Source organism: Myotis daubentonii, chromosome 13 (assembly GCF_963259705.1).
Source record: "Myotis daubentonii chromosome 13, mMyoDau2.1, whole genome shotgun sequence".
Taxonomy (NCBI): domain Eukaryota; kingdom Metazoa; phylum Chordata; class Mammalia; order Chiroptera; family Vespertilionidae; genus Myotis; species Myotis daubentonii.
The window spans coordinates 47292089-47313005 of NC_081852.1; the positions used below are offsets into that span (position 1 = coordinate 47292089).

The 20917-nt window shown below is 47.6% G+C and overlaps 1 protein-coding gene across 2 annotated transcripts in view; it reads right to left on the reverse strand.

Moving 5' to 3' along the window:
- Nucleotides 1-6348: 6348 nt before the first annotated feature.
- The window catches only part of ARL3 (ADP ribosylation factor like GTPase 3), a 34972-nt gene continuing 20403 nt past the window's right edge, over nucleotides 6349-20917 (reverse strand). For both annotated transcript variants that reach the window (XM_059661271.1, XM_059661270.1), the window contains exons 4-6: nucleotides 20551-20601; nucleotides 18609-18794; nucleotides 6349-9512 (exon numbers count right to left, since the gene is read on the reverse strand). In XM_059661271.1, coding sequence (XP_059517254.1) covers nucleotides 9465-9512; nucleotides 18609-18794; nucleotides 20551-20601 — 285 coding nt within the window. In that variant the 3' untranslated portion in view covers nucleotides 6349-9464. The remainder of the gene's footprint in view (nucleotides 9513-18608; nucleotides 18795-20550; nucleotides 20602-20917) is intronic.

Genomic DNA, 20917 nt, shown 5'->3' on the forward strand with positions numbered 1-20917 from the left:
GTGGCTTAGTCCTCTGAGCTGAGACATTTATTTATCCTTGCACTAGATCTTTAATAATTGGCTATTTCTTGAGGGAGAACTCATCTGCTCAATGCCATAAGTTATTTTTTTTTCTTATTTACATTCAGGCAAGAAGAGGGTGATGTGTGGTGGTTTTTAACAGCTTGTAGGATGGGGCGGGGGCGGGTTAGAGATGGCACAGGCAACATCTCAAAACTGCAGGTAAGAAGCGAAATGAAGGAGCAGGCTTCCAAGAATTGTGCGTGAAGGGTGGCATGGACTTCTGGTCTACCTGGGAAAATGGTAGACCAGTGGGTCACCTGACATGGATGCACTGGCTGCCTGGTTGTTATCTGGGTGTTGTCATCAGGCACTCTCCACGTTGCATGGCCCTGAGGAGGGAGGGAGCATAGATGCAAACGGGCAGCTCAAGGCCTCACCAACAGGGACTCTCCAGCCACACCAGCTGCCATCTCTACCCACTGCAGCTCCCTGGGCTCCACCCATCAAAAGTGTATGCTTAGTCAGTCCTCCAGCAGCCCATGTGGTTTCAGGCCCCTGTGGCTCTTCTGATTCCTCTGCTGATTGTCTAGACTTAGAGTCCTGCCTCCCCGTGTACCTCTCTCCACCCTCTCCAGAGTGAGGAGTAATGAAATGACCCATGTGGAGTGCCAGACCTAGTGCTGGCACGGCCCATTTTCAGGCTTCGATAGCTATCACAGTGTTTATGTTCCTTTGAGCTGGTCCCACTCCCATGCACTTAACGTTCTTACTTGGTATTTTAACTAACTGGTTACAAGCTGCATAGCTTACATGTCCGACTAGCCTGTGTGTCCCTGGAGGACATGAAATATTAGTCATCTGTGATTTTCCGGAGCCTAGCACAGTACCTGCTTCATTCATTCACTCAGTCATTCACTCAGTAGGTATTTATTGAGGTTCTTCTAATGCTGGGCACTGTTCCAAAATTGGGGATATTTTGGTGAACAAAACAAACTCTGCCTTCTTGGAGCTGATAATTTAGTGAGGAAGAGACAGATGACAACAATAAATGTGAGCTGGCGATAAGTACTGTGAAGGAAAGTAAAGCAAGGGGTGGGGGTAGGGGGCAGGTGCAGGGGGTGGGGATAGGGCGTGTCAGCAGAAGAGAGAGGGCATGGCAGTTTTTATATAGGGAAGTGGTCAGGGCAGTTGACATTGAGCAGAGACTCCAGAATGGAGGAGGCAAAGTCTGGGGCTCTTTGGAGCAGGAGTGTTCCAGGAAGAGGGAACAAGTGTTGCCTGGGGCAGATGATGCTTGTTTCAGGAACAGCAAGAGGGTGAGTGTGGATGGAAAGGGTGAGTAAGGGGCAGAGCAGTGAGTGATGAGGTCAGAAAGGCGTGAGCAAACAGGGCCACGACATAGACATTGTAAGTGCTTTGTCTCTGCCCAAGAGATATTTGCTGAGTAAATGAGTGAATGAACAATGAATGAATGAATGCCAAATGCCTCGGCTGCCAGGGCTCTGGAAAGTTTCATAGGGAGCCCTGTGGGCTAGAAGGTACCAGGCCATCTTCCTGGGGGACAGAATTTGAATCATGACCTGAAAAGGGGGTAAGGAAAGCACAAACGAGGAGGGAGACACCCCAGGGAGAAGGTAGGGAAAGAAAATTTTGGGGTGAGGTTGAGGGACAGGCAGGATAGCTCATCTGAAGCTCAGGGTAAGTGTGAGAGTCCATGATTGACAGGTCCATAAGAAGGTTTGGGGTCAGATCAGAGGGGCCTTGAATGACAGGATAAACAGTTGGGCCCTGAGTGCCCCATGGCAGCAGGGCCTCTGAAGGCATCTGAGTGGGAGAACTGCGTTTCAGAACAAAGTGGGTGAGTGGCCAGGCAGGAGGGGACAAGGTGGCGAGCGAGGAGGCAGCAGCAGGTCCAAGTCAGGGAGGAGGTAGGGGGCAGGGGCAGGCTGGCTCCAGCCTGGGGACCAGGAAGGACTGGCAGGTCCTGCAGCTCAGGCCAAGGGCTGGAAGCCCAGACCAGGCCTTCTCCTTCCCGGCCAGCCAGCCATGGGCCCCAGAGTCAGCAGAAAACGCCAGCCCCGGGGAGGCGGCGGCTCGGAGCCAGAAGCTGCTGAGGGAGCACTGGCAGCGAGATGCCATTGTACGTCCGCAATCAAGATACTTCAGAGGAAATCAAAAGCACCAACCGGGGAAATGAAGTGTGCCCTCTCTCTTTCTCTCTCAAACACACACACAAACTTCTGCCTCCAAAATGGGTCAAGTGAAGGCTGTGGGCGTGGGCTGTGGGGGGAGGGTGGAAGGGGAGGAGGCCCAGAGCTGGGAGCCGCCTGGGTGCTGTGCCCACTCACCCTTCTGGCATAGGGGATGGTGGCAGCTGCAGGGTGGGGTGGGACGTGAGGATAAATATACACCTCCCCACGCATATGGGGAATGCACACAGCTGCCCTGCCTGCTTTGCGTTCATTAGGACCAACTGTTTCAGGAGCGGTGGCAGGCGGGCGGGAGGGGTAATGTGCCCATTCACAGACTGGGGGTAGGGGGCTGCCTGCAGCTGTGCGGACACCTCCCCCCTGCCTGGATCAGCATCCCAGCCCCTTCCTCCCTCTTTTTCTTCCTTCCGACTCACCCCTCTGGCAGATCTGGGGGTCTCAGGGTGGGAAAGGGGGCTAGGGAGTTGGCTGACTCCTCACAGGAGCTGGGGGAATTGAAGGGAGAGTTGGGCTAGATTGCATCCCCTGGCCCCAGGATGGGCTGTGGCTTACAAACCAAAGCTCCTTATCCCCTTCTTTCCAAACGCCATCTGCAGCATCCAGGCAGGAAAACGTCGTGGTCCTGTCATCTGGAGGCTCCAGGGAGGCCCCATCCATGTTCACAAGCCTTAGATCAGATCTGTGCCCCCAGACAGATTCCAAGGGCGAGGGGTGGTGTGCCAGCATGATTGTATGTGATTCTGACGTCTTGGCAGCGACTCCTAGGCTCCAACTCCCCAGAGCAGGTCATCCAGGTGGGAGTGAGGACTGGGTAATTGGGGGGGCGCGGAGGGGGGGAGATATTGAGAGCCAGACTGGTTGGTGTACTGGTTAGGGCCACCAAGTATGGCCGTGCGCATCCTCTCCCATATGGGCCAGCGGTGGCCCAGGTGACAGGCCTGTCTAGTCTCAGGAACATGAATTAACAAGGCCAAGGAAGACCGTGGGTGGGCAGTGGCCTTGTGCGTGTGTCTGCAGTGGGCCCGCCTCTTTCCCCTGCGGTAAGTGGGCGTCGGGCTGGATGGGGGCTGCTGAGCCCTGGGCGAGCATGGAGGCAGCGGAGCCAGGTCAGGGCCCAAAGAGCAACAGCTATCCAGCCTCTTTGTTGTCAGGTTGGGGCTGGGACGCCCTGCCCCCTCTGCTGGTGGCCTCCAGAGCAGCAGTCACCGCTGGGACTCTGGGGAAGGGTCTTGTGGGTCCTGAAGAGGGGGTGGCACGGAGAGAGGTAGGCCTCTGGCCCACCCACCTCCCTGTTTCCTGGAGCCCCTCCCCCAGCAGGTCGTGGCCCTTCGTTTAGTCAAGAGGGCGTCCTGGAGAAAAATGGGCTTTCGAGTGGGCAGGAATCCCAGCCAAGCCATTGCCTAGCTGTGTGGTTCCAGGCAAGGGACTTAACCTTTGAAGGCCTTGGTTTCCTCAACTGGGGAACAGCAATAGGAATGGCTGCCTTGTAGGGCCAAGGGATCAAACCAGCCAATGAATAACAGGAGGAGCAGTTTGCTCAGCTTAGTGGCAGTCCTGCCCCCAACGCTTCTAGCTTTCAGCTTCAGGTAGGCAAGCAAGCTCTCCTTAAACCTTGCCCCTCCTTGACTCAGCTGCTGCAGTTCTGCCGTTAATATTTCATTTCTGTAGCGAAGGCTTTTTGTCCTTGGGACGCTGCTATTCACTCTGGGAACAGAAACCTCTCCATGTCCCTTTGTGCAGGAGGATTCCTTAGCCCCTTTTCTGGGCTTAGAAGCCTAAAGGGAAAAGGGAACCATGCTATGAACTTGGAGCCCCGTAGTCAAACAGGCTTGGGTTCAAATCCTGGCTCTGACTTGTTCTTCCTGTGTGATCTTGGGCACGTGAGTCAAATTCGGTGAGCCCTAGCTCCAAACGGTGGGTGATACTACCTGCAGTTAATAGTGTTGCAAGGATTAAATGCTAACTGTGAAGTAGCTGCCACAAGTGGGTGCCCCCTGAACAACCTGCCCTGGTCTGACTGACCCTGGGGGGTTGGTCAGATCTCCACATGCTCATGTGTGTGGCTGGTTGTGGACACACACACACACACACACACACACACACACACACACACACAGACACACACACCCCTACCCCTGACAGCGCTGGACCAGCAGATTCACTGCAGGGAGTGGGAGCTCTCTTCCCTCCTCCCTGCCCAGCTCCTGCAGTGTTGGAAAAGGAAATTACTGAACAGATTGCAATTAAGGGGGGAAAAGAGGGAGAGGGAGACAGAGGCCCTAAAATGCAGCTTGACTGAGCGCTAAACTGTGTTTTTGCCCGGAGCCAATCAGAAGCCTCTGACAAGAGCATGTTCCCACTTACAAATCTAATTGCAGGAGGTGTGGCTGGGGTGGCCCTGGGAGCCGGTGAGGAGGGGGCTGCCAGCATCTCCAGGAAGGCTGCCGGCTGCTTGCTTGTTGCCTGGAAAGTTCGCCAAGTGGAGGGGCCAGGTGGCAGGGCAGAGGTCTTGGGGGTCTGGGAAGGCCTGGATTCAGAATTTCCCCCAGTTATAATAGTTACCAATGACTTGGCATCGACTACACACTGGACATCCAAACTTCCACTAATCCTCTCGACTCTAGAGAATGCCATGCGGCAGATGACTATCACCTCACTTTACAGATAAGAAACAGAGGCACGGAGTGTCCCTACTGCAGGCTGACGATTGCCCAAGGTCTAGGTATTTTATTGACATTTTATCTCCTTTCAATCTCCCTATAACTTTAATCTCCTTCCACAGGGGAAGAGGCAAGACTCCGAGAGAGTAGCCAACTTGTCCAAGATCACAGAGCTGATTTATAGATGACTCCAGAGAACACACTTAGATTGTCCCAGAGCCAGGCATTCTGGATAGAGTTACTAGATTTAGCAAAATAACAAAAACCAAAAACCGCGATGGCCGGTGAAAATTTGAATTTCAGATAAACAATTACTTTTTTTTTAGTATTATAAGTATGTCCTAAATATTGCATGGGATATACTTACACTAAAAAATGATTCCTTGTCTATTTGAAATTTAACCGAATGTCCTGACGTTTATCTGGCAACACTAGACCTCTCTCCTTCTGCCTCAAGCTCCCCTCAATTTTGCCAGCAGTTTGCCTTTAAAGGGGGCCCTTCGAGAGCCATGCTGGTGTCTCCAGACCGAGGAAGCGAGGCTGCCAAAGGGGAAGGTAAGCTCCTCTGCTCTAGAGGGCAGAGCCCTGGGCCAGTGCCCACTCTGCCACCTCCTGTGTGACTTTGGGCAAGTCTATCCCCCTCTCAGAACTCTCCCGAAAAGGAAGACCCAGGATCAGATAGTTGCAAACATCTTTGTCAGCCCTAACTTTCCTAATGTCTTCACCCTTTTTTCTGTCTGTGCAAAGGATGGTACGAAATACACAGTTGTGGCCTGGCTGGTGTGGCTCGGTGGTTGAGTGTCGACCTATGAGCCAGGAGGTCATGGATTTGATTCCCGGTAAGGGCGTGTGCGTTGCGGGCTCGATCCCCACTTTGGGGCATGCATGAGGCAGCCCATCAATGATCCTCTCTCATCACTGATGTTTCTATCTCTCTCCCTCTCACTTTCTCTCTGAAATAAATAAAAATATATTTTAAAATAAATAAACAAACAAACAGTTGTGCTGTGAGGACAGAAATTACCCAACACCTGGGAGAAATGCCCAGGGAGCAGTGCTGGTCAGAGGAGACCCATGGTGTGGGCTTGGAAGGCTAGGGGTTCAGGCTACTGGGGAAATGGGCTGTTACTGTCTTTAGCTCCCAGAGGTGGCAGCTTGCTGTAGCCTTCAGACCTGGGTTCCAGGCCCCTCCTGCACTAACAGCTCTGTGATCTTGGGTAAAACCCTTCACGCAGGCAAGGGCCTCAGTTTCCGCCACTGTCAAGTAGGCCTAATGCTGCCTGCGATGTATGCAGAGTGCCTGGTAGGTGGGAGGAGCTTACTAGTGGTTATTTTTATTTTTGTTATTGGTGGTGTTAATATTACATCCTTCTGGGGAAAAAAAGCACCTTGAGGAATGCTAACCTCTGAAATAACAAACAGATTTCAGGCCCTCTCTGAGCTTCAGCAAAGAACACAACACATTCCAGGCGGCCTTCATTTCAGCTAAATTTTATTTGTTGGATTTTTGACAGACATCTAAATTATACAGTGAGTTTCCCACATGACCAAATACCACGTCCATTTCTTTATCATTTTCAAAAGGGACTATATAAAAAGAAACTTTCGATGGATCAGACTGAACCCTGAAACCACATGGAGTGCAGAGCTAAAAATAAAAGGAAGTAAGAACTTGCCCCTGAGAAGGAAAGAGAAATCAAAGCAAACTCTGACGGGAATCAAGGGACGAGTCCTGGAGAGGCTGACATGGTGTCACCCTCCAGGGCAGGTCCGGATAAGGAGCGGCCCACAGTGAGGGTGAGGCACAGAGTGACACAAAAATAGCCACCGCTTTAGCCCAGAGGGGAATAAAGAAATTTGTCAAAAGCCGGGATAGAGAGGAGAGGAGGAAGGGAGGGGGCAGGACTGTGTCCTTCCAGCAGTCTCGGGACCTGTGGACTTCTTTCTCCCCACACATTTGTACCCACCGGCATAATCGCTGACTTTCAGCTTTGCGCCCGCCCGACATGTTCCCCGGCTCAGCCCACATCAATGACACCCTTGTTTCCATAGTAACCAGGGGAGAGTGAAGGGGAAAGGGTGTGTTGCATTGGGCTCGGGGATCCAGCCAGGAGGAGCTGCACAGGGAAGGTCAGTAGGAGGGGAAGGGAGTTTTTCTCACAACTGGTCTGATCACACATCCTGGGGCCCCGGACCCGGGCCTTGGTGCCCCCCAGCCCTCTCCCTTGCACATTCAGATGCAGAGGTGCACAGAGCAAGTCTCACCCAGACACACTGGGGGCGGGAGGATGGGAGACTGGGTATCCCCTTTCTAGCTTCAAATTCTATCTTCTGGTCATGGCCCCGGGGGTGGGAGTGGGGCTGCGGAGAGGAAAGGGGACTTTAGGAGTATTTTGTTTTTACAAATGGGAGCTTTTAAAGTCTGCATTTTTCAGGCATCTCTCATCTACCCCATGAGCCCCCAGGAGGGTCCAGCAGGGTTCAAAGGGAAGATGAAAGCTTGTGACATCTACCATGTCACTCTATCTTTAGCTGAAAAGCAAATGTGAAGGTTCAGAGAGGCTGTTATCAGAGGAGGGGAGTGGCTTCTGCCTGCTGGCCCAGGCCTGGGGAGGACTCTTGCAAAGAGTTCCCTAAGTTGGTGGCAAAAAAACCAAAGTATTTTACAGACTATCCACTGCCAAAGTTCCTATCACATTGTTCCAAAATCACAGACCTCAAAGCAGGCCGCTGCCCTTCAGCTCGCATCCCTGGTGCCCTATTTGGAGGGAAAACCCATTTTCAAGCCCTAGAGCCACATTTCCAGCTGGATGGCAGGGGGATTTTGGTTTCCTGCGATTCTGTTTTCCTTTGTTCAAAGTGGGAGAGGCCCTGGGGGAGACAAGGAAGCCAGAGGAGGAGGTAGCAGGAAGCAGGTAGCTCAGTGGTTTGGAAAACCCTCACCTCCTTTTGTTTTACAAGCCCTTACAGGTCTGCCCACAGCACCCCCGGCGCAGCTTTTCATGTTGGCAGGAATGACTTCCAGCCCAGCACGCCGTTGAGGCTGCACATGCTTCAGCTTCACCTGCACAACTTTGTCCAGAAAAGCTGGGCAGAGACGGCCGGGGCTGGAGTGGCCCCCCCTCTGCTCACAGGCCTGAGTGGGTTTGGGAAGGGCCACCTCCTGGGATGAGAAGGCAGCTGGCCTCCTGAGGCCCACCAGCCAGCCACTGGACAGTCTCTTATTCATTCTCTGAAAACCCCTCGGCTCAGGCACCAGAACAGAGTTCAATTCAGGAGCTGGGTGATGCTCTGGCCAGCTTTCATGCTTGAAGCTAGGGATTTCTTAAGACTCAGGAAAACAAGCTCTTTTTGCAACACGGGGCGGGAGAAGTCTCCTTCCAGTCCTCTCCAATCAATCAACAGAGGACACATTTTGCTGGAGAGAGGCAGGGGAGATGGGCAGCTGGGGTGACTCTGGCTTCCCTGGGAGTGGCCCCTGCAATCACACACCTTCTTCCCAGCAGCAAACCCTCTCCGCCTATGAGCTTCCCACACCCCCAAGTTGCCAGCGTTGTAAAAATTGATCTTGAAAAAATCGATCTGCCTGCCTTTTCTCAGTGGAGCAGGTTCATGGGTAAGCTGCATTTATTTTAAAAATCTGATAGCAACGGCCTATTGTGATCATTTAAACACAGAATTCTTTGAGCTTTAGAAATCCCTTCTATAGGACTGCCGCGCAGAAGCCAGCTAATCTCAGAGTCGGCTGCTCCCTGCTCCACTGAACTGGAGAAAGCCTGTTTACGCTGGCCCGAGCCCTCCATGTGAGGGCTTTCTAAGGACCTTGTAATTTTTCTGGAATTAAACCTCCCACCTCTCCTTACATTCCAGATGTCATTATAGTCAAAAGTCATAAGAATTTGCTTCCCGGTATAGCTGGCTGGGGGGTTGGGATGGGCCATGTTTATGTGGTGACTTGTTTGCAAGAAAGGATTTTTTTTTCCTCTCTAAAGGGTGAGGATTACACACACAGTCTCCTACCTGCATGACAAGATGGTTTAATCATCTGCTCTTCCTCCCTTCCCCCCAGCAGCTTCCCTCTGGACGGAATGCAGCCCTGGCTCAGTTGTTGATGGTAAAAATCACTGACCAGCACCAGCAAACACTGTCCGTGCTTCCAAAACCATGGGGAGAGCAAGGGACAGGTCAGTAAATAAATGAACGCAGCATAAGCTGCTTCTTTCTCTTTTCCTTTTCTTTTTTTTTTTGAAAGAAGAAAAAAAAGCCCACTGGAATTGTCTGAACTGCAATGCAATCTCTTGCTCATTTAAAAGATCTCATTTTCTAATCATGTGCTTTGAGACATTTAATACTATTTCAATTATGCAGAGGAAATAATATAATTCCTTTATTTGAAAAATGATACTGAACCTCAGAGATCAGTTAAATCTACTGCTGGAATAGGGATTCTTTTTAAACTGTGTTGTACCCTCTCTTCAAACAGCTGTAGCTGTACACAGATGGAAAAACATTTGGTCAGAAAGCAGCAAATTAGTGTTTTTCAGGACAGAATTCAGCTCCCGAAGCTCCTGCATCTCCATTCGTCTAGATTTTATTTCTTCTTTGCAATGACATTTTTGCAGACCCAGTTCATGCCGTCCTTTGAGGGAAATGGGCAGAGAAAGGCAGTGTTAGTTATAAGACAGACACTATACACGCAAGCCCAGGAGGGGGGTAGGGGGTGTGGGGGGGTGTGGGCCTCCCCTCCCCTACCACCAGCTCCAGCGAGTCTGTCCCAGGGGCCCACCTGGGTGACCACGGATAGTGACCTCGTGGGGAGGCCTCTGAGAGCACAGGAGGGAGAGAGGAGTGGGAGTGCCCGGTGTCTGAACTTGAGATGGGTTCTCAGGAACTCCCTCTGAAAAAATAAACACATCTGCTTGGATCCAAGGCCTGATTGAGGCGCTATCAGGAAAGATTCCAGCCCTTTTTGGCTTTTTCTAAAAGCTGACCTTTGCTCGGGCATTCCATTCAATAAGCCATCCTTCTGGTGCCCGGTGTGTTTACAGTGTGGCAGTGTGCACGGGTTACATTAAATTTCTTTTTGGAAAAACAAACCAAATGCAGTGTGTGTTACTCGACACACACTAGGGCAATGTGCATTTATTTCTCTTCGTGCAGCTCTCCAGATCGGTTCAGAAAGTCCGGGCCTGATTCTTGTAGCTTTAAGCACCACCAAGCTGAGGGACTGGGGAGAAGGTTCCCTTAAAGGCACAGTGACCTTGAAAGCGTCCTCTCTTAGAAGGCTGGAGAGGGACAGAGTTAAAACCACACGATGCCTACAGCCACCTGGCAGGTGGCATGATTTCTCCTGGATGCCAGACCTGCCAGAGATGACCTCCTTTTCAACCCACTTTGGAGCCACCCCTGAATACTCTCCCTTCCCCTAGAGCAGTGGTTCTCAACCTTGGCTGCACATTAGAATCACCTGGGAATCTTTTTAAAATCCTGATTTCTGGGCCTCATCCTCCGGAAATTCTGTTTCTTTGTTACTAATGTTGTGGCCCCACCCCATAACAAAGAAACAGAATTTCCGGAGGATGAGGCCCAGAAATCAGGATTTTAAAAAGATTCCTAGGTGATTCTAATGTGCAGCCAAGGTTGAGAACCATTGCCCTAGAGTCTCTCCGACCTTCAGGGGTGTGCAGAGTTCCTTTGGAAGCTCAGAACAAAATCAAAGCAGGATCCTGCACAAATCCCCTCTCCCCACTCCCCCCCGAGTCTGCAATACATGCTTGCTGAGGTCCCAGTCACATGTGCACATCTCAGGGCATACATGACACGCAGAGCCCTGTATTTCCTGTGACCACGGCGCTAGTGGTTGAACCTGAACAGCTGAGCCAGCTTAAAGTAATAAATATCAGCTGACACCTTTGGGCATTCGGAGCATTAATCCCATAAACAATACATCACTGCAAAACAACCAGCAGGCACCCTATCTCCTGGCTAATCTGACCATCACCTGAATTTACAGTGATTAAAACTCTGCCAGTTGCCATCAGAACGCCTGGGCAGGAGAACCAGATAATCTGATGACTGTTCCAGAGCAGGCCTTAGGGCATCTGCCAAGAGGAGGCTGGCCGCGACCGAAAGCCTGAAGGTGGACAGCACCTGGCATCAGTGGGGACAAGGGAGGCGGGCTGCCGAGGTGGGAGAAAGGGGGCCTCCAAATACATCTCCAATTACAACTGGGTCAGCTACCGACTTCAAAAGCTGAGGCCAATTTTAAGACCATTTTATGAAAAGGATTAATTTAAAGAGAAGCATGTTTAATTTTAGTAGCTAATTGGTTTCCAGGAAAAAAATGATCACCTGCCAGGAGACAGAAAAGATTTTACAAAATAAAGAGGGATGAATAAGATAACCATCTTCTCTTTGCTTCCCAAGCTGAATAGCTCAGCACTTATGTAGCACTTTCCATCTTCAGAAACCTGCACAAACACTATCAAAGGTACGCACCTCAATATTTTCTCCTCTATGGAGACTTGTGGTATTTTATCAAATCATCTCAGAGAAATCAAGTGCTCCCACACTATATGAATACTGATCCCCCCCCCCCCTTGTTTTATGGCTGATTTCAGGGGGGTTGTTCTTTTTATTATATGTAACTAACTAAACATGAATACAGTCAAAGAGATAGAAAAAATATTTACTCAGCTGCAGGAACCCGAAGCAGAATGTGGAGGGTGAGGGGCAGCTTTCTTTTTGGTATCTGTTATGGAGGCAGAGGGGATTTAAATGCGGAGCCCTGCTGGGGAGCCATGTGCTCCAGATGTCTGTGAGGCCAGCGGTGGCAAAGCCCTTTCAGCCACAGTCCTGCCAACAGAGGGCGCTCAGAGGTCAGTACCCACCAGCTATCCTGCTGGTCCCTGAGCCTCTGCAGCTGCCCCCAGCAGTCTGGAGTGTGGGAAGCACAGGGAGATTTAAAAGGGGCCAAGCCCTGTGGCTGCTCTGCCCTGATCGGCAGTGTTTGGGGTTTGGGGAATTCTACCTTTCCTGTTATTACCTGAGGAGAAAGAGAGCTGGAGGTGAGGGGCTGTTGGGGAGGCACTAGTCAATGGGGATAATACCTCTCCACTCAAATCAGGACAAGCTGTGCCAAGTTGCCCACGGAAAAGGAAAGATAATATGTTGTCCAAGATCCTTGAGGGGAGGGTCCAAGTCAGACTGGCCTGAGGTTGTGTTTACAGAACCTAGCATGGTGTCTGGCCTACAGTACTTAATTTATATCTTTTTAATTAACCCTTGTAACACCCTGTGAAGTAGGGACTATAATGTCCACATTACAAAGGAAGAAATGGGAGCACAAAACAGTGTGTGGCAGAGGCGGGCTGGGAGCCCGGGCTCTCTAGCTCCAGCACCCATACTCTAACCATTTACCGGTTCTCAAGGAGTGCGGACAAGTGCTGGAGGGAGGAGCTCTGCCTCAAGCTTATGGAGAAGCTGGGAATCACCCTAAAGTTGGGAAAGAGCAATGCTAGTTATTTCTTCCTTAGGACCTCCGACTAAAAGGGCATGAGACTGGGGTAGCCCCAGGCCACGTTCCTGCAGAGCTTGGCTGCAGCTCTGAAGATGCCAGAGGCTGTTTTTGGCCACTCAACTCTCAGGATTCCTGGGCTGCCTGGTATCTGTGTGGAAGCTGCATGTTTACCTTGCTGCACATCCTAGCATAGTGACTCTCCACCAAGACCACCACCTTCAATAGAAATATTAACATTTAAAGACAACATCATAGCAAGAAGCAGAATCTTCTGCTTCTCAAGTTTAAATTAGTGCTCCACATCACTCTTGCCTTAATTTGGTAAAGCTTTGTTTTTTTCAAAACAGACGACTGAGAAAAAGTGATCAGTTACTTGAAGTAGGTTACTGCTCTGCTTCCAAAGAAGGAAATGAACTCATAAGTTTGTTTAATGGTTGAACCTTTATTGTTAAAAACTGGTTTGACCAAATTTCTGCACATATGATCTTCGTCACGGGGATGACAATATTATGGCATGAGTAGTCCTCCCCTTCCTTCCTCCACCACACCTCCTTCTGGCCAATCTTGCTGAAACTGAATTTAAATTGATTAGCTTTAATTCAATAATAGAGACTAAAGTGAGGCATTGAACCTCAAATACTGAGCTTTGTTTGGCCTTGTGGAGAGGAAATAAATTTTGCTATGTCATGAGATTATCCTCTAATATGACCATTGGGGAAAATATAAGGCTGCCCTAACCACAGGGGTGGAAACCTACTAATCACAGATCTCAGTGGTCCAGCATTAAAGGCATGATGCCTCTTTCTATGGAAGGGTGGACTCTGGCTGCAATGCTCCCTTTAATTTGATCACCCTACAATGCATCCATCACTGCTCAATGGTTGGAAGGGAGCAGTGGCCGCCATGGTTGGGTGGGCCTGGTTTTTTATGCCACGAGGACTACATGCCACATCAGTAATTGCTTTAAGAGGAGGAGGAGCTCAGGCCCTCGCTGAGCAATGCAGCCTATCCCATTGTGTCACCAGGCCCCCAGGACCAAGGAGCAGCTGGGTGCTGCATACATAAAATATTGCTTGCTATTAATATTTTTTCTGGAGACAAAGGGCACTGCACCAGAGAGGTAGCAAAATTGGATGTCCTGAGCTTGCTTTCTTGGTCTAAAGAGAGGTTTGAAATTTTAAAAATAAACCTGAGGTCTGACTTGCAGATAAGCAGTTCCATGTACACTTGGAGTAAAAAATAACTGATGCCAGGCCTTGAAAGAAGTGGTAAATGTCATATTTAAAAATACCAAATTCCATTGGTATATTAAGGGAAAAGCCCCCTAGACCAAGGAAAAAGGAAAAAAAAACAAACCCAAGGAGCTGGGCTAGGAAATGTGTAATGTTCATGTGGGAGGTGCACTCTGGTGTACAGCTCACACACCAGGACTCCGACTGCTAGTGGTCCTTTCTAGGTGAGACTAGAAGCCGGACCATTACTCCTGTTTAGAGAAGGAAGGAAGACGGGGAATGTGGGAGAGATGTGAAAAGAAAATGTGAGCATGAGGTAGGGGCATGGAGAGGAATACCCAAGAGAACTTTCTGCTCAGCTATGGTGGAGGCAGGTCTCTGTTATGACGAAGGCTAGAGACGAGCTTGAAACTGCTGATCTCTGCACTGAAAGGAAATTCTCTTCCAGTACAGTTTTAATCACACACACACACACACACACACACACACACGCACACACACATGATGTTTTAGAGAGAAAATGTCTTCAAACACCTGACACTGCAACAGTAAAGGACAGCGTGGTGGTCTGGGTTAAATTCAGATGTGTAGGTGGAAGAGGTTGCTTTCTCTCTACCTTTCTCTGGCTCTAAGCCAAGTCCTTGGTTCACTGTTTCTAGACACCCAGGGAAAAGGAGTCCCAGGGCTGGATGTCCTACACGAGGAGAGGCCCTAGCAACATGGCCCAGCCCAGGGCGCAGAGGGAGACTGCCTCCAGGTCTGTGAGGCAGCCTGGCTCAGGGGCCGCAGGCTTCCCTGCCCAGACATTGTTCAGTTTCTCCCCTTTCTGCCTTCATCTACGTGACATAACTGGGTCTCTTCTGATCGCTCCTCTGGACTCTGGGCCCCTCAGCAGGCAGGGCTTCCAGGATTGATGTTCTCCTTCAGCTGCTAGTGCCCTTTCCCTATGCTCTCCTCTGGACGTTTCTCATGAAAACCTGCTTTAATTACACAATGGGCTGGCCTCCTGGTCACCATCCATCAGGCTATGAAAGACCTGTTCTGAACTCTCCTGAAGCCTCAGGGGTCCATCTCCACACCTAGGACAGGGGCGGCTGAACAACATGCGGGATTGCCTGTCCTTGTCAAGACTGCACATATCTGTCATCAGAACATCAGGTAGAACAAGAATCTGAAATCCATCCCATAACCTTAAATCATGTGTTCAAGCTGCTCGGCTAAAAAGTGATACACCTGCCCGATGAGTCCAGAAGGTGTAGCTTACCAACTAGTGCAGCCGTGGGCAAACTACGGCCCGCAGCCGGATCCGGCCCATTTGAAATGAATAAAACTAAAAAAAAAAAAGAGACCGTACCCTTTTATGTAATGATGTTTACTTTGAATTTATATTAGTTCACACAAACACTCCATCCATGCTTTTGTTCCGGCCCTCCGGTCCAGCTTAAGAACCCATTGTGGCCCTCGAGTCAAAAAGTTTGCCCACCCCTGATCTAGTGGATCTGTGGTGGTTCCCCTGGCTCACTCACTTGAGGGTGTTATTTTATCAGTAAAAATCCAGAGGTTTTTTGTTTGGTTATTTAACCTTTGTACATTTTTCCTTTTAGGGTCTTTAGAGCTATGGTGCCAGATGTTATTTGAATGTCTGATCACTTTAGTAGCTCTGCCCATTATTGACCGGCTCTCATGGGGCAGCAGGAGGGGAGGAAGGAGGGGAGGAAGGAGAGAAGATGAAATAAGAATTTAGGGAATTTTAGTAATTACTACACAGTATCCATGTCTGAAAGTGATCTTATGGACATTTTTCTAGCGAGGTCTTCCCTTTTTTAGGAATACTGAAGCCTTAGTAAATAAGAATCATTAAAGGCCTGCACTTGCATTAGGCAACGCAGGAAAGCAATTCCTCCTGAGTGACTCTTTAAAGTAAAAGCCATGACACTGGCTGAATGGACAAGAGCTTAGGTCACAGGCGTTACCTGGGGGAGGGACATGGCCAGTGGGTGCCTCACAATGAAATGCTTCCACAGAAAACTCCACAACCTTTCTGCAGTCCCCAAAGGTTACCATTAAAGGACAATAGACAGCAGATTCCCTTCTTAATTAACATTTTTATTAAATAACTCATTTCAAATAATGGTTAAACTCTCTAAATTTATATCATTCTATTAACCATAATCTAATCTCATTAACCTTGAAATCCCAGTCTTAACTACCCAATTCTATACACCATGGTACTATCTACTAAACTAATTAAGTGACCTTCAAACTATTTCTCCTCCATATAAAATCATTATATATATATGCTCACAGTTCTTTGTTAGATTTTTCTTGACATAATTTCCTGTGAATCTGGTTGCTGAAGGTCTTTGATGTAAGAAGAACTTTAACAAAAACAAACCATACATGGTTGTCTCACTTGATTTAAACTGACTGATTTTAAAGCCTTCCCCGACTCTGTCTGATAGTTCACTGCTGCTTTTTTGGTCTAAAGATCCTGTGACTTAAAGGGAATGCCACTTCTATGGTGGTTACACAGCTGAGAACAAGAGCTCTATCCCTGTAACCTCCCCTGACAGGTTGGGGTGTGGTGGGTGGGGGCTGGGAGGACAATGACTAGAGCTCCCTCCCAATCTCCAGGCTCTGAGGAAGCACCCTTGACTTGAATGCCACTACTCAAAATGCTGATTTTAGATAACTCTAGTCCCTGCTTAAGGCTGGCTGAAGAAACAAGGACCTTACTGTTAATGCCGGCTTTGCTTTTTCTTCCTTTCAACACTCTGACCAAGTGAAAAAAGATTACGGACTGCCACTTTCTTAGCAGTAGGCACACAAAATGTGTTTATTTTCTCTAGTCCCACCTTTAGAGCCCCTGACTTTGAGATGTTCTGTCTATATTTGTGTTTGAGGCCATTTAGACAGGCAGAGTTCTCTTGCTGAAGTGGTTTGTATAAACACAAGGAGGCTTCACCCAAATCACTCTAGGCCTCATGAAGGCCATCTTATGCACAATCAAGGGAAATACCTTAGGCTAAACTTGATTTTTTTTTTTTTTAAGTGAGAAGCTAAATAAAAGGGTTTGAGTTTACCTATTAAAAAACATCCTGGGGCCCTAGCCAGTTTGGCTTAGTGGATAGAGCATCGGCCTGCAGACTGAAGGGTCCCGGATTTGATTCCGATCAAGGGCACATGCCCAGGTTGCAGGCTCAATTTCCTGGTAGGGGGCATGCAGGAGGCAGCCAATCAATGATTCTCTCTCATCATTGATGTTTTTTTCTCTCTCTCCCTCTCTCAAATAAAATAAATAAATAAATAAATAAATAAATAAATAAATAAATAACATCTTGGGTTGTAGTATACTTGTTGGACCAGCCTAAATTAAGCTGGAAAAATGCAGTTAATTCAAAACTGAATAGATCTATAATCACATATGTGATTATAATTTTGAAGAGGAGACTTAAGAATAAAACTATTAATGATAGTTCCTTTGTCAAGTGGGATTAGGGGAGAGGAAAAAACTTTACAGTTTTAAATTTTATATACTTTTATATGATTAATAATGAGAATATATTACTTTTATAACCAGAGTCTAGGAAGGAAGGAAGGAAATAAGACTTAATATCCCCCCTCCCTAAACTAAAACCTCACAGAGAGACTCACAGAGCTCCAGCATCCATTTTGGGGAGGTAGCTGAGCTCATCTCTGGCTATTTTAGCGCCCCCACTACACACACACACACACAGAGGGTGTGGGTATTAAGGACTGTAGAGGAGAGGGTGCTTGTCTTGTGTTGACTGGTCTGTTCTCAGATCTAAAGGCCAAGCACAGAAACAGGCCCTGGTTGTTTTTATAACAAAAAGAGAAAAACCAAGGAACAAAAAGATGGAACAAGTGAGATAACTCTAGGACGTGACTATTTTCTTGAAATAAAAGCAGTCAGGCAGTTTTAAGACAAATCAATGTCAAATGTCTTTGGAGAGAGAGAAGGAGAGTATTAGAAAGGAAATGGAAAGAGGCTGCAGGACGATTGAGAAGTTGCAGGCTCATACCCCAGCACACAAGTTCAGAGAAAAGCAAACTGGTCATGCCATTAGACACACACGCCATATGGCAACGAGGGAAGATACCACTGCTTTAGATGTTGCTAATCCCCCACAGCATCCTGGAGCAGTACTGCCCGATTCTCACCTCATGGTGTCACTTCCCTGGCGGGTCCACCAGATGTCTAGAATGAGGCATATGGGCATGCTGGGGCTTTGGAATAAAGAAGTCCTAGAGCACTGATTCCAAGTGTCACCTGGTTTGCGTCTGCTTGGTAGGAAGCATCAGAGCTGAACCTGTTCATCATTCTTTGAGGGTATAGCCTCTCAGTTAATATCAAGTGAGGGGAGCCTGCTCTTCTGGTATGTAGTGCCTCAGTATAAAGCACGAGGCCCTCTGTGAGCAGAAGCCTACCAGTGGGAAACCAAACTGAAGTAGCAGGAAATAGACACCAACCCTGAAGGCAGTGAAGACAGCCAACAGAAAACAAAACAACACTTCTACAGGATAACCAGTGTGCGTAATTGTTGATGGCTCTGTTACCTTGGCCACAACATGAGACACAACACAAAAACCCCAACCAAATCATCAAAGAGTCCTAGAGTTAGAAAGCATCTTCTACATCAGTGGTCGACAACCTTCCGGTCCTCACGGACCACCAGTGGGTGACTGCTGCTCTAAGTCTTCTGTTCTGATCTCCTACCTAATAGGGTAGTTTGTTGCTTGTGTGGGGTGGGTTTATCTTTCCTAGAAAAGTTATTGATGTCACATTGGCTGCTAAGTAGAAAAGAACTAATCTCTTCATGCCCTTCACATCCTGGATTGTTCATCTACCAATTAAAGGCTATTTGTTTCATACCTTTCCTATCTAGATCAGCCCAGGCAATGAGACAGACTACCTTGGTTGGTTGTCATGTTGCCAGGTGACCAAGCCTCCAGGTAATCTCACCTGAATGCCCTCTCCTGTGAGAGCTGAGCAAGACTGGATCTGCCAGACTCGGTCACGGATGGTGTGCAGGTTCAGTCCTTCTGCAATTTCAGAGGCAGGGGCTGCCGTGAGCAAATCCTGCTTATTAGCAAAGATGAGCACTGGAACACAACTTAGCTTTTCTTCCTCCAGTAATTCAGCTAGTTCCTGGATCATTTTGAGAATGGATAGGGAGGGAAGGATGAAAGCTATAATATTTAACCATTAACTTCTAGCTAGAAAAAAATAAAACAGTTAAGCTGATCAACCAGCAACTTTCAAGGGCAGTGGTTCTCAAACTTGAGCCTGTGAAAGACTCCCCTGACAGACTGCTGGGCCTACCAGAGAGGCTGACTTTGGGAAGTCTGAGCGAGAGCCCAGGAATCTACATTTTATCTTATTTATTTACTTATTTAGGAATCCGCATTTTAACTAGCTCCCCTCTAGTAGTTCTGCTATAGGGATTCATAGATCATACTTTGAGAAACACAGTTCAAGGGAGAACACAAGTTGTGATTAGAAATTTAAAATTTAGCCAAGGCTGTTATCTGCAAATAACTTTCAGTGTATGTGTGTGTGTGTGTGTGTATGTGTGTGTGTGTGTATTTATTTAAATACTAGAGGCCTGGTGCACAAAATTTGTGCATGGGTAGGGTCCCTAGGCCAGGCCAGTGATTAGGGCCAATCGAGGCCTTCTGGCTGCCGGCCAGGGCCTTCCTTCACTCTACGCTGCCCCCTGGTGGTCAGTGCACGTCATAGTGAGTGGATGAACTCTTGAGGGGACAATTTGCATATTAGCCTTTTATTATATAGGATAAATTGAAAATGACAATTGCTTTAAAGACTGTAATTCTGTTTCATCAATCTTTACCTCCAAAACATATCCTAAAATAACTGTATTAGTCCATCTGGCAAGGTCTCTGATTTTTAGGCCATCAGTTGGGGTCTTCCCTGTTCTGTTGATTCTGTCTGCAACAAGTATAGTAGAGGGTGTGTACGTACCTAAATATGACGACCCACCTCTCCCATTAAATGCACATTTTAACCCTATGTAAGACACTTGTGCTGCCAAAGAGAACTGGAGGGTTCAAGAGGTGTCATCGTTATATGACACCCTTCACCTTCAAGCTCATGTGAAGTGATGATCCAGAAATCATCAAGGTATAGAAGGGTTATCTCCAAGAGTCTGGAGAGTTCTCGAACTAATTTCCAGGAAAAAGGAATATAAACATGGGGACAGCTACCTTTGGAAGGCCACCAGTGGTAGTTTAGGACACAAGCCAAGGATTCTGCAATAAAATATAATCATGCTTCTCCAAAGAGGTCCACTCTACCCCTTGCTTCTTATCAGTGTACTCAATAAAATGGTCTGTGCCCACCGCTTCTCTGTTTAAAACTGTGTATACAAATTGCACTGTGTAATCATGTTGACATGTAGTCTGCATTTGAAGCCATTTTGGGGTTCAAAGATACCTATCTTTTGGCTTGGAAACAAGAGCAGCTTCATCTTGGCTTACACATTTCTTCCATCCCTTTGAATTTGTTAGTTGCCCTTGGATCAATTAAGTTGATATTGAAAAATGTACACAGACATAATAAGTGAATTGTTCTTCTGGGTTCATTTCTATGTGGAATGAGAAGAAACCTGAAGAGCTTTTGGGAATCCTGGTAAATTCCATTTTCTTATAACTTGTTTATTCAATTTGATTTAAACTAATAGGCTTTAATAAAAAAAAATTGTTTAAAGGATTCTGAACTAATTTCTTTTTAGCCAACTGGTATTTTTGCCTGCTTGCCAGAGTGACTGTCTTGTTTAAACTGCAAAGGTTAAACAAAAAAAATCTCTCTCACTGTCATACATTTACAAGGCAGATTAATGAATACCCAGTTATTTGGGAAATAGATCAACAGAAGAATTATTTACCTGGCCCGTCTCTTCAAATCTTTTTCTGTCTGCACTGTCAATTACATATATCTGTAAAGTAAAAGAAGAGGTTATCTCAATAGTAGATATGTAAAATACAGGGCACCTTTATGGAAAGAACAGGTGTTCCTGTCAGCCAATTTCACATTAGTATAGCATATAGAAATTGAGCTGGTAACTATTACCTTATCTATGGATGCAAAACAAAGAAACAAGTAAACTAACTAATTAATTAATTAAATGGAGGGTGCCCCCAAAATACCTCCAGCAAAGCTCCAAAGTAAAAAGTCAGTAGAGCTATGCAGGATGAAAATAGCTACATTTACTGTGCATTTACTAAACATTCTTGCTAGATTTACCATATTAA